Source organism: Triplophysa rosa, linkage group LG1 (assembly GCF_024868665.1).
Source record: "Triplophysa rosa linkage group LG1, Trosa_1v2, whole genome shotgun sequence".
NCBI classification, from domain to species: domain Eukaryota; kingdom Metazoa; phylum Chordata; class Actinopteri; order Cypriniformes; family Nemacheilidae; genus Triplophysa; species Triplophysa rosa.
Window position 1 is genome coordinate 29,152,776 of NC_079890.1, and position 13,605 is coordinate 29,166,380.

At 39.9% G+C, this 13,605-nt stretch overlaps 1 protein-coding gene across 8 annotated transcripts in view; it reads left to right on the plus strand.

Annotated features, from left to right (window-relative positions):
- Positions 1 to 13,605, plus strand: part of tcf12 (transcription factor 12) — a 95,277-nt gene that overhangs the window by 65,874 nt on the left and 15,798 nt on the right. For all 8 annotated transcript variants that reach the window (XM_057359243.1, XM_057359102.1, XM_057359552.1 and 5 more), the window contains exons 9-12: positions 9,826 to 9,925; positions 10,658 to 10,797; positions 11,134 to 11,284; positions 11,814 to 11,884. In XM_057359243.1, the coding sequence (XP_057215226.1) occupies positions 9,826 to 9,925; positions 10,658 to 10,797; positions 11,134 to 11,284; positions 11,814 to 11,884 (462 nt within the window). The remainder of the gene's footprint in view (positions 1 to 9,825; positions 9,926 to 10,657; positions 10,798 to 11,133; positions 11,285 to 11,813; positions 11,885 to 13,605) is intronic.

Here is a 13,605-nt window from a genome sequence, read left to right on the forward strand (position 1 = left end):
GGTCAGCAGACAGCAAGTGTCACGCGTTGAGAAGGTGTCGCTGCAGGCTCTGGGTGCGGGTGCAAGTGGGGTAACTGGGTGAGACGCTTTGTTTTGGTTGATGTCAGGTGTGCCATGATTGGATGATGACCTGTTGCTTAGTCCCTTGGCCCAGACACGCAGGAAGGCTGGAAACCCGGAGCTCCTGTCTGGACTGATGAAAGAGGAGCACTGTGGATTTATGATGTCTGGAGGAGATGCCCTGTAAATACCAGTGTTATACTAATATAATGAACACGAGCAACGTGTTTTCCGTGTGTTTTGTCTAGGCTTCTTCCTCCGGCAGTGAGACATTAATCATTACGAGCACATAACAGAATGCTCATAAGCACACGAAACCCGTGGAGAGAGATTTTGCTCCTAATGTGTGGTGATGAATGGCCTCAGAGATACGTGAGGAAGTTAAATTAGCCTGTATGGGCTGAGAGGAGCTTTCTGTATGTTTGTAATTTGCAGGCGTGGGATATATGTGGGGATGTTGATTTAGAAGTGTCTAGATTGCAGATTGAATAGTGAGCCAGACTGTCTGCTGACGCTTCTGCATTAAACTACATAATATACAAAGAGTCAGGACAGGTGAATATCAGACCTGCCACGTCTGCGACGATAAAGAACTGGGTTGGTTTAACGCGGACTCAACAGGTTTCCAGGATACAATATTTGTTTTAATGTAATAATATTTTTGATACAGCATGAAACATTAAATGATAGTCAAAACAACTTAAATTGTTTAATATGCATATACGGTTTAAAAGTTTAAGGTCACTTAACTCAAAACGTTTCTCAGGATCTTAAAAGGTTAGTTCACACAAAAACAGAAGTTTGTTTCAACATTTACTCACCTTTATGTCATTCCAAACCTGTATGACTATCTTTGTTCTGCAGAACACAAAAGAAGATATTTTAAAGAACGTTGGTAACCAAACAACATTGGCCCCCATTGACTTCCATTGTATGAGATTTCTCAAAATATACTTTTGTGTTCCACTAAAGTAAGAGTCAAATAGAGGATTTGAGCGACATTAGAGCAAAATGATGACATTTATTATTTTTGGGTGCATTATCCCTTTTAAATGTATTTGATTAAAATTGTATGCAAACATGATTATAAAGTTAGTTTTAGAATAATTTTATCACGTAATTTTTTGTAAATAGTTTGGAAAATCGCATGATCAAGAAGATAGTTGTTAAAATGTATATAAAATATAAAAAAATATATATAACATAGTTTCACTTATTTGGGACCCATGTTTGCGTCTTTAAGTCCTTTATTTACATTTGTTTATTTCCATAGTTTTGTTGGGTTTACTATTATCGAAAAATAAAAAATGTGAGTAAGTGACCGTAAACTATTATGTAATATCAGATATTTCTAAGGTGGTGCAAAATTGTGTACCAGTGAAATTTTACTGTGGGTGGAGCCAGTCCATGTTTCCAGTGTCATGAGAAAGTTGTCATGAAACGTAGGGGAGGGAACCCAATTGCAGGCAGCGGGGATTAAGGGGTTAACAATACAGATTTTATTACAACAAAAGAAACACGCAAAACAAAGACCCACAATGGGGTAAAACTTAACAAACAGGATAATTAACAGGACGTAGACTGACTCACACTAAACTAAACTAAACATCACTTGACAAACTAAACTAAACACTTACTAGATTTGACGGGACAATCCAAACAGGAAAACGAACACGGGAGAAACAGGTAAGCACAGGATACATCAAAACATAGAACGCAACCAAAGACACCATATACAATGACCGAGCAACAAGACAATGAAACATGAGGGCATTTTAAAGGGAAGACAAACGAAGGGTAATCAACGAGGGCAGGTGGGAAACATTAGACACGGCAGGGAAGCAATACATGAAACGAGAGGGGCGGGGCCAATGACAAGACACAAGAAAGCACATGAGATGTTCTCTTTCTCACATAAAACTAGGGATCCTGCCGTGATTCTGCTACAAGATCAAGAAAGACATGACAAGATGGGGCAGAATCACGACAAAAGAATTGAACTAAGTCTTTAGCCATCAACTTTATGTAACAATTTCTGTAAGCACTCCAGTGAATGTCTTAAGAAATAGTTGATGTTCGCTCATGATGTTATTTTCAACAGCGATCATTATAATGAAGGTATGTGTGACAGCTGTGTGGAAGTCTCCTCATCAGCCCAGAGAGAACAAATCAAACTGCGTGATGAACTCTCTGGACATGTGTCCATGATTTTGTGATCCTTTCCTTTTCATTTCTCTCTTTCATAATTTTTTTCCTTGTTCTTTTCCTCCCAGCGTGCATTCTTTATCTGTTTTTATTTTATGAGGCCTTCAAACGTTTCTGTAGCATGGCCATCTCTCTTAAAGCATCGACTTGAAACGGCTCCAGGTTTAAAGTGGTACCAGCCTGTCGATCTCAGCCACCTTGGACACATTTGAAAGAGTCTCACTGCGAGACGGGAAGAGAATAAATAACAATAGAATTAGAGGAAAAGGCATAATAAAGTATAGTTTTCTAGGAGGGCTTTCATCTTTCCATAACAATAATGTTGTGAATGGGCCAAGGGGGAGACTGTGTTTGGACTGGGAAGCCTGCAGTGACAGACATGAAAGGCTTCGGGCCGGAGCGGGCTTTAAAGAGACCGATGGCGCTACAGGTCAGCGTGTTCGCAGCACGTGGACAACCTCTGCCGCTCCGTCCCTGTCTATTTTAGCACAGCTATCCATTCATACTCAATATCTGTGTCCAGCCTTTTGGTTTTTTCCCTCTTTGACTCCCCCCCACTTCCCTTCATTTTCCCTTCCTTCTCCCCAACACCCCACTGATCTCTCTGTCTGTGGGCAGGAGGCCCAGAAAGAGGAGCGGGTACAATGAGAGTGGGAGAGAGAGGTGGAGACGTGTGAGGAAATGGAGCGTCATTGCTCTCCGCACTTGACGTCAGGCTCGGCCCCCTTCTGCAGCTGTTGGATGTGTTTAACAGCTCTCGGTGTTTGCTGTCACGCCACAGTGGGGGGACATTAAAACAACAGCCACAGGTTGAAACACTTGCGACACAGGCGGAAGACTTGTTGCGACCAATCTATAAAATCCACAAATTCAATTATTTTACATGCTAAATCTCATTGTGCATTGCTATTTTGTGTGTTATTGCAAAACATTTTTGAGCTTTTTGCAAAACATAAAAAAGTACGAATTGAAAAGATTATGTACTGGGGAAATCCTCTCCATACCAATAACTGTTCAATGAAAAGAACTAGGGCCATCAAATGATTAATCGTGATTAATCGCATGCAGAATAAAGGTTTGTATTTACATAATATATGCCTGTGTACTGTGCATATTAATTTTGTATTTATAAACACATGCACACACATATAGTTAAGAAAAATATCAAATATGAAAATTCATGAACGTTTATATATAATTTTAATTATTGGTAAATACAAATAAATACATCTAAATATTTCCTAAATATATATACATGTATGTGTATGTTTTTGTGTTTATAAATAAAAAATGAATATGCACAGTACACAGGCATATATTATGTAAGCACAAACTTTTATTCTGGATGCGATTCATTGCGATAAATCGTTTGACAGCCCTAAAAAGAATACAATAAACAAAAATCATGTTTAGTCTTGGATATAGAATAGTGTGTGTTGTTCGATGTGTACCCCAACATCCAAATTGTTATAGTTAGTCAGTTTATTAATAACAATGTTTTGCTTCTATAGCATTTTATTTTTATCGCTGTTATGCATTCATCTTTTATACAGATTAAAATAATAAAACTTAAAAATATATATATTCATTTTATTCAATTTAAAATGTAATATTTAATTTTGTTCTCTTTTGAGAATAGTCGACAGTCAACAGGTACATCAACACGGTAGTCGTTCCATCTCCCTTCTCTCATAACGATTCTAATTTGCTTTCTTTCTCTTTCAAAGTACGAGTCAATCCACTTGTATGTTTTCCACCCCTCCCTATCGCTACATCCCCCATCACCGCCTCCACCCTTTTTTCGGTACTTATGAGGCTTTAGGGAAGCTCAACTATTGGGTATTGGTCCCTCCTCCTACTCCCATAAGCCACCCCCCTCACCGCCGGCTGAGTTGGTACAGTCCTGCTTTGCATAAGTTGTCTGTGAGTAGATCCATGTGTAAGGGGCCAGGACTGAAGGAATTATTCCCTTGTGCAGCGGGTGGATGTATGCGTAGGGAAAAGAGTTGCACTCTGTCAGGCTCCACATCTTTTCCAGTGTCAAGGCTTTTATCATGTATTGCGCTTACCCTGTGCCTGGAATGGGCAGCAACTCTCTAATGTATTACTACAACGGAAAATCGGTGAGTGCTTTTTTCTCTCTGGAGGAAGCGTGTGTAAGTAAACATGTTTTTCATGCACTCGGTGGGCTGTTGGGTGGTGAACCGTGTCCGTTCAGCGTACTGAAACTGTTGAGGGTCTGGCTGGTCCTTGCTTTGAGTGTGTGTGTGCGCGTATGACTGCTGTGTTTCCATTACCTCAGTCTGAAGGGGCCAACATTTACTTGATTTTCTGATTTAAACTAATGTAGAAAGTTAGGAAGCACTTTTTACATTGCTCAATGTTAACCAAACATCTGAACAAATAACTTTATGTAGAAAGTGACAGCAGATTTTATTTCCTTAATATACACATTTACATTTATTCATTTGGCAGACGCTTTTATCCAAAGAGCATATAAAGCATAAACACACAGAGCTCTTTTATAGATTTTTCATGCATGTTTTAATGTTGTCTGTAGTAGCGTTGAGTGTTGACTGACGCTGGCTGTGCTCGAGACTCAGCGCGGGTTCTGCACGGCAGCTCTGCCGAGCGCTGAGACAGGCTCACAATAATAACAAGTGGGAGTCTGGGAATGATTAAGGACGAGGGTCTGTCTGTTGAGGTTTGACTTTCCTGTTTGCAGATTGAGCTCAGAGCAGCAGCATCGCTGTTCCTGCATCTGTTTTTAATCAGCCAGGCATTCTTCTCGCTACAGGAATCCTGATGGGGCTCCTAAAGCTCTCCACCACAGGCCCTTTGATTTCTGTATGACTCTCATAATGTCTGTTTGCCCGGCTGTCCGTGCGAGCGCTCGCGTGCGTGTGGGCTGGACCTTTGTCAGGTGCTTGTTGATTGGATTGGTGGTACAGGTTTACGAGACATATGAGGTGGTGACTCAAGCCCGCTTTTGTGCCGAATGCACTGGAAGAGTTTGTGTTTTGTGTGTGTGTGTGTGTGGTGGAGTATTTGGCTATACTTTGGGGTCATAAATCTTTGTAAGAAATTGTGTTTGTTTTATCATGTAAATAATGTCATTTTATTTTTATAAATTCAATAAAAAGCCCTACAATTGGTTCACTGTAAAAAATGATGTGCTCAAATGACATTCCATTACTTTAACTCATGAAAAAATGAAGTCGATATTAGTAATTTTTTTGCAAATAATTGATTAATTAATTACTGTAACTAGACTTTTTATATTAAATTAAGTTTATTATAATTTTAAGTTAATTGTAATGTCAATTTAATTTAACTTAAAAGCTTAAGGCCACTGTTGAACTAAAGTTTTTAAGTAGTTTTAAAAATATATATAGTTTTTACAGTGTTACAGATTAAGTGTGGTTAAGAGTGCGCATGTGTGCGTGCGTGTGTGTGTGTGTGTGTGTGTGTGTGTGTGTGTGTGTGTGTGTGTGGTACAGAAATAGTATAAATTGTAAAATTTTAATATTTTATATTATATATAATATATTTTTCTTGTTGATGATACACTTGAGGATGTCTCATTTGAAAAAAACATTGTTGTGTTATTTTTAAAATCTAAACTTATATTAAAAGTATTTAATACATTTTAAATACTTAATATGAAATGTTCATAGTATATTTCCCTGTTGCATCTCTTTCTCTATCTCTCTCTCTCTGTCGCTCTCTCTTTCCATTCAGTGCTCTGGAGAATTCTCTATCTGTTTGCTGGTTTTAAGAATGAGTTGTTTCCTCCTATAAACTTGCTTATTACATTTATCTATTATTCATTGTTATTTTTGCTTTTTACTAGGGAGACACTAATCCTAACGTTAAGTAAAACTTCTAGGTCTTCATATCTCGCTGCCTTTGTAAGGATGAACATAAGACTACGGTTCGTGTTTTCACTTTTTTTCTGAGGTCATCTGACAGAGTCCAGAGTTAGCTTTCCTCATAGGCCATTATGACAGATGTCTTTGTTCCTGCACCACAAAGCTCACTTTGATCTTTTTATATTAAGTATTTCCAGCCTTGTAATGCAGGCTGGGAGGAAGGAGAAAATGAGGAGCATGTGGCTAACTCGGGTCATAGTTGAGCTTTATGATACAAAGCAGTGGGTAAATACTCAATAAACCCTTCCTTGTGTTGTTGTTTTATTTACATCTTGGCACAGATATATTATTTATTTATTAAATGTCAGATGCTGTGAGCATCAGCAAAGATAAAAGTCAAATTGATTTGTTTGAATGTCAAGCTGGAACCAATAGTTTAATGGCCGGGCCCTGGAGGGCAAGTGTTCTCCCCTGCTTTGATTTGGTCAGTTTATGATGTGTGAAGCGTTTTACTTCCTCTCTGCCATTCTGCGTTTAATTTACATATTTGTACGAAGCGGGCATGTGTTTTTCTAAGGTGTTGGTTTTTCCTGCCTCAAGTCTCATTTGTGAAAATTTCGACTTTTGACTTTAACACAAGCCAGAAGAAACCTGCACTTGATGTTCATTATCAAATACATGCAGATACATAATGGAGCCTTTTTTAAGGTTTTGTTTTGAAAGAAACTTTGCATAATGAGTCAGCGTCTGTAGTTTTTCAAAGCAGACGGCGGTGTTGTTTTTTCGCGCTTGAGAGCCTTTCACCAGTATCTAAAAAGGAACGAAGCTCTTTTAAGTTTCAAAGTTTTACCGTTCGCACTTTGTAAGCAGACTTGGCTTGCAAACTGGAAACGTGTCCCTTCAGGACAGAGATGCTGCGTTCAATAGAGGCTCATTGTCTGAGACTAGCGTGCCTTTTCGCCTTGATAAGTGTGTAAGATGGGAGTTGAAAAGGAAGGCCCTCGGGCTGCGATCTGACTCAAAACAAGCGACATGCAGAGGCAGGATATTTTCTTGTCACTCGCCGTCCCTCAGCTCTGAGCTCGTCCTTGTGGGTTACTCTGTTGTTTGGCCTTCTTTTCTCCTTCCATAGTCATTTATGCTATTTCTCTCTCTCTGTCTCTCTATTCCCTGCCTCTCACGGTTGTCTGTTGGCTTATCCTTGTGTTGACAGTTTGGTGGTTTTTCCGTGTGTTGTGATGAATGTGATTTTCAGATCAAAGGAAGGTGTGACATGCAAGCAGAGGAGAAAAACTCATTTCACTCATCAGCATGAGCTTTCGTCACAAGCACACATATTTATATTGCTTTTTGCGACTACAAACATCCTTTTTTGTTATAAATAAAACCTTGAGTTGGATTTTGTTTTGGAGACAAAAACACCTCTAATAACAAATTTCCTCCCTTAGTTTATTTTCTAATTGAATATTGAAAAAAGAACAATGAGGGGAAAAATCTTTTAAACATGTGACTATTTAGACCAGTGAGTCTGGAGTAACTGACAGCTCCCTAATTAAAGCCCCGGTCAAAGGAAGCATTTCCTTTGCTCTCTCACTTTGCCCACTGTCTCTCCATCTTCCTTTTATTCTGCGTCCTGGTGGTGGAGAGGGGCGCGGGTGTTTAGGAAGGTTTATTAACGGGTCGACTGGTTAGCTCGGGGTAAAGCGGACAATTAGCATTATCCGCTGCCATATGCTGCCCATTGAGCCATGAGGCGGAGACAAAGGGCCCTCTCCCACGCCGCCCTAACCTGAGATCACCAGGGGACTTCCAGCTCCGGGGTCACATGTGTGTGCCTCCACACCCACGGGAGCCCGCCTCAGCTTATGAACGTGCTCGCTGCCAATCACATGGGCACGCACTGCCGTCTCAGCAAGGTGCCCGGGCCGCACACAGCTGGCTTAACTGACTGAATGAGCTTTAGATGTTGATCGTAATGCAGCATGTGTAGGGACGTTCTGCAGGGGTGTGTTAGCGTGTGATGCAGATGATCTTTATAGGATATTTAAAAATATTGAATGTTATCTATTATATATATTGAACAAATATATTGAAATTGTTCAAATATTTGTAGCTTTACACCCTACTTATGAATCTGACAACGAAAAATGTATTATTATAATTGCTATAATGATGTGCCAGTGCATCCAATGATTATTATATTATATATTTTATATTCAAGACTTTACATTAAGGTTGTATTAATTGGGCATTGGCATTGATATGATACTGCCACGAACTAACAATGAACAATATATTTTTACAGCATTTATTGATCTCTGTTAGTTGTTACAAATAATTTGTTCATTATCTATTAACGTTACTTCATTTTTCATTGTGCTAATGTTAACAGAAGGGAATCGCAACAATAATCAGAGATAGCTTGGAAAAGAATTGGAATCAAGTTGTTATCTATAGAATTTGGTTGGACTTTATTTGGGAAAGGAAAGGCCACTGTGATGTAGAGCCGAGGGACAGATCGTGTTTAACTCAAGGTAATGTGAAACACATTGGGTTGCGCATCTGCTCAATGTTACAGTGATTAGCTCTTACAAACGTGTCGAAGCAATCCTGTCCTCGCAGGGAATTTACGTGCCAGGTGAAGAAAGGACACTTAAGCTGGGACTGGAGTGAATTATATCTCTCTGTCTTAATGAAGGATGTCCTCTTTTAACATATTTACCTCTCCTTCTCTCTTTTTCACTCTCTGGGAGGTGGTTTTGTCCCATCTGGTGCAGATGAACTAAGACTGGGCTGTAGCCTTACGTCTTTGATCTTCCTCTACTGGAATGGGCACTTTTGCAGCTGTAACCACTACTCCGCTGGCCCGACCCCATTTCACCCCGCAGCTCCTAAAATACACATACATAAACACATACACACCCCAACGCGCTTGCGTATTAATCCATTTGTTTTGATGCGTTGTTTGGCGGCTGTGCATGTCAACGTCATTATATTCTAATTAAGCATTGAAGCGCACAGCACTGCCGGTAATCCTCTCCTTTTTGTAATAAGACTTCCAAATTAGCCATCTGTTACATCAAAGAGTTTGAAAATTGGACATATGCGTTGTGATGCATTGTTTATGTTTTAGTATGCAGTCTGATTTCATTAGGCCAGAAGTTGTGATACTGCGGTACATGAGAATACGCTTGCAATGTGAGCGTGTCCTTTCGAGTCGCTCTCGTTTATAGTTTACAGAAAACACGTGTCCTCACACTAATGTATCACGCTTGTAATTTTAAAAAGGCGTTTCACTTTTAACTCTAAGTTATGAACGGTTGAATATATTTGTGTAGTTGACAAATATACTGTACATGAGTCCTATGGTGTGAATAAGCAGAAATGTAGAAAAAACGGTTAATGATCTATTATTTTATATTATCAATATTTATCATAGTTTTCTCATTTTTTTTCTAAATGAATTGATATTTGTTTTTGCCGTCACACTATAGGGCACATTTATTCATAGAAATGTATTTTATTTATTTTTTCACATTTAAGATGAAACAAAGCAGAACCTGTTAACCCATGGTTAAATATAAACATACCATATACGTGTACCATATATAACAATGTAACCCAGGATTACATTTATTTAGGATTAAGAATGCGTAAAAATCCTGATGGTGTTTTTTCCTTCTTCCAGGTGTACGCACCATCTCCCAACTCAGACGACTTCAACAGAGACTCTCCATCCTACCCGTCCCCCAAACCCCCCAGCAGTATGTTCACAAGCCCTTTCTTCGGTCAGTCATTTCATTCTGTTCATATTGTATGTAACATTACTTGTTATTGACCTATCGTTTACTTAATTTACTTAGTTATTATTTGCTATTTACTATTGTTGTTTTAATTTCATAATGGAAAGTAAACCGAATTAAGCATTTTTACTAGCTTTATATGCATTATATATTCATTGGCGTGTGACATGAAATTTAGAATCTTCTTCCCATTTATTTTCAATTGTATAAACATTTTCAAACTCAGAACACACAGTTCCTGGTACGTTCCTTCCCCCACACATTAAACCTTTTTTTTTTTTGAAAATGGGAACCTTTACGCATCAGCAACTGCCTATCGCACCGACTTCACAGATGTAGATAGTAAACCAACCAGGCAGATTCAAGCTCTGTCAACTTTGATCAAAGTTATACAGTCGCTCAGTCTGCGAGGAGTTCCTTTACATGTTGAGGCGGATGCAAGTGAACTGCGTCTGGCTGAATGTTATCTCAGCTGTGCTCAGGGCTTGGCTCGGGCTCAAGTGTAAAAAGCAGACTTAAAGGGAGGCCGGACTGTTTGACATCCTCGCCATCCAATATAAGGAGTGTGGGGGTCAGGCTTCAGCTCACATATCAAACTGTGTGTTGTGTTTTGCCTGGTTTATAAACTTTCCACAAGTTGAAGGCGAAGTAACTTGCTCTGAAGCCAGAAAATTTTTCATGTTTCTCATGTTTCAATGCACTTTGGTTTTTAATCAGATGGGAACCACAGTTCTTCTGACCCGTGGAACTCATCCAATGGGATCAGCCAGCCAGGTTATGGGGGAATGCTGGGAGGATCTTCATCTCACATGCCACAGTCTGGAAACTACACCAACCTGCACTCACACGACCGCATGGTGAGAACGCTGTGTATCTCTTTTTTCGTGGGTTCAGCCAAGTACAGCTGCCATTTTTTTTGTTTATGTGCAAGCTCACCGTAGCCTTTGAAGCATTAATAACATACACAGTTTTCACAATGCATTTTGTGTTTCAACATTTTTTATTTAGTTTTGTTAAAAAAACAACAATAGCATCAGGAATAAAACACCCTACTGTACCGTATAAATTGGGTGTTTCATTTCTTTACAGTTTAAACTAGTTGATTTAGTAAGATTAATACATTGCTCTCTACTTTTTTGTATTTCGTCATTTTTAGTCTGAAGTTTGTAACCCACACTTTTGTTCTTTTTCAGTCACAAAACTACCCGCCACACTCGGTGTCGCCCACAGACATCAACGCCAGCCTGCCACCCATGTCCAGCTTCCACCGCAATAGTGCCAGCACCTCGCCCTTTGTCACCGCATCTCACACCCCGCCTGTCAACACCGCAGAGGGAGTCATGGGTATGCTGTCCCGCTCGCGTCACATTCCTAGTGTTCCTCTCGAATTATTACACATTCTGTATTCATGTGGTTGTCTCACACATCTTTAAAGCTTCAGTGTGTAATTTCTACCATATAGAGTTACAAAAATGGCTTATAGGCTTTGTTTGCAAAGTGACACATTGCTGTTCATGTTTCAAAAAACAAAACTGATTTGAGTCGGTTGAACCAAGTAATCTAATTTATCTCGCCTTAACGTGAAACACAGCCATAGTTGTTTCTGCATATTAAAGATGGAATAGCTGAACTTATTTTAATAATAAAATAATGCTTCACTTCACAATAGTTGAAGTTTTCATATGCATTCAGTTTATAATACGTTACATTTTTTTAAATATCTCGAAACATTATTTTGTTACTATATTTTAGTGATAGTGATTTTTTCGTTTGGTCAATTCACACAACTAGGACCAATAAAAACATGACACTAATGTCTTTGTCAGCCCTGTTCTGATGTGAATGCCGTATCTCTGTGTGGTCTTTTGTGTAGCTGCTGCCAACCGAGGGAACGCCACTGGAAGCTCTCAGACTGGAGACGCACTGGGAAAAGCCCTGGCTTCGGTGAGGTCTTTCTCCGTTCAACCAGTTCAATCCATACTTTTACCAAACACCGATTGACTGCCATCTATATAAGTCCCTTCGTCTGCTGCAGGCAGTGGAACGGATCAAAAATGTTACGTTATTATTTTAACTAGTGAGCGATCCACGTTTTCCGGTATTGTAAACATAGCCCATGTTGTTCATCTTGATTCGGGAATCTCCATGTTAATGTGTTGTAGACATAAGCAAGATTACTCTACATAATGGCATAGGAAAGTCGGGACTTGTGCTCTTAGGCTGGGTATTAGTAGCAGTGCAGAAGGTTAAGAGATTGAATAAGGTCAGGGGATCTGTTTGTGGATGTTTCTGGACCTAAACCCGGATAATTGTGCTCTTAATCTTGCAGTATACAAGAAAAGGAGCTGTACATAAAAGCCTGTGGATTATGCATTGGTTTGGATAATGAGTGCTGGCGTTCATGCTGGTTCACAACGTGTCCTGAAACCGAAGCTCACAATAACCTCTAAAACTTGCCGAGCTTAACTTGAAGACTTATTTAGCTTCCAAAAATCCCGCAGTCTTGCTTATCCTACAGAAAGTCACAACAAGCCTTTTTTAAAAGTAGGAACACATCTGGACTGATTCAGCGTTTCAGATGAAAGCGCAGCGGAGTCACCTCTCCTCCAAGGACGAAGTTGCCGCTTTTTCTCGAGCTTTTGCCGTTTTCGATATCGGAAAGGTCGTAGCGCCCTCCCCTTCTGAGAAATTAGACGCCTAATCGGTCCTCTTTGATAGGAGAGAAGAAAAAATGTAATAAGATACTGGGTGAGGCCACAAGTGCACACTCTGCCACACACACAAACACATGACAGTGTCGCGGAAAGATAATCACAAATTAAGTCTTTTTGTATTTGCAGACTCAATTCTATTAGCATGATAAAGCCGCAGTGAAACGGACACGGTTGGGCTGCGGTGGAAGGACGGGAGAGAGAATGAAACGAGGGGTGGGGGAAACGTCCTAACTGCTGCGTCTCGGCTCCGCGGGCCGGCCATTGTGGCGCTTTTGTTCGGGTTCCTTTTGGACGGTTTGTGCTCATTGGGCCCCCGCTGGCAAAGAGCAGTGTGACTGATGAGGGGCGGAGATCCGTTTGTTGTTGGAAAAATGAGCGGTGTTACACTAAAAATAAGGCAGAAGTTGGACGGGATGCCCGAATGGACGGCCATAACTCATCGGGTCAGGAGTCAGAGACATCAGAGGCCATGAAGCTGGAGGACAGGGGACAATCGTTCATATGAAATAACTTTGATACTCTTTTGCTGGCTGAGCGTGGTTTTTTATCATCTAGGTAAAACAAATGAACTTTTCTGTATCAAGAAGAGCTTGGTCAATCTCTTCACAAAGGAGTTTTTTCTCTGTGTCCCTGTTTTTATCACTTACACCCTCACTTGCCCCCTCTCTCTCTCTCTCTCTCTCTGTCTATTCTGAGAGATGAATGTATTAAAGCCCCGGGCAGGATTTGCAGAGTTGATTGAAACACAAAAGTGTGGCATTCAGGGTTTAATAAGAAGATTAATAACGATAGTATCCGCATTTTGATGTGTTTTTAAGTGAAATGGACTTGATGATCCCCTGGAAGTGATGTCCCGCAAGTTTAGAGCCGTTTATTCTCCAATCCTCCCAGATAATTGGGATCAAAACCTGAATACTTCATAGTGGTTTCCAAACCATTTTAGCAAAACAC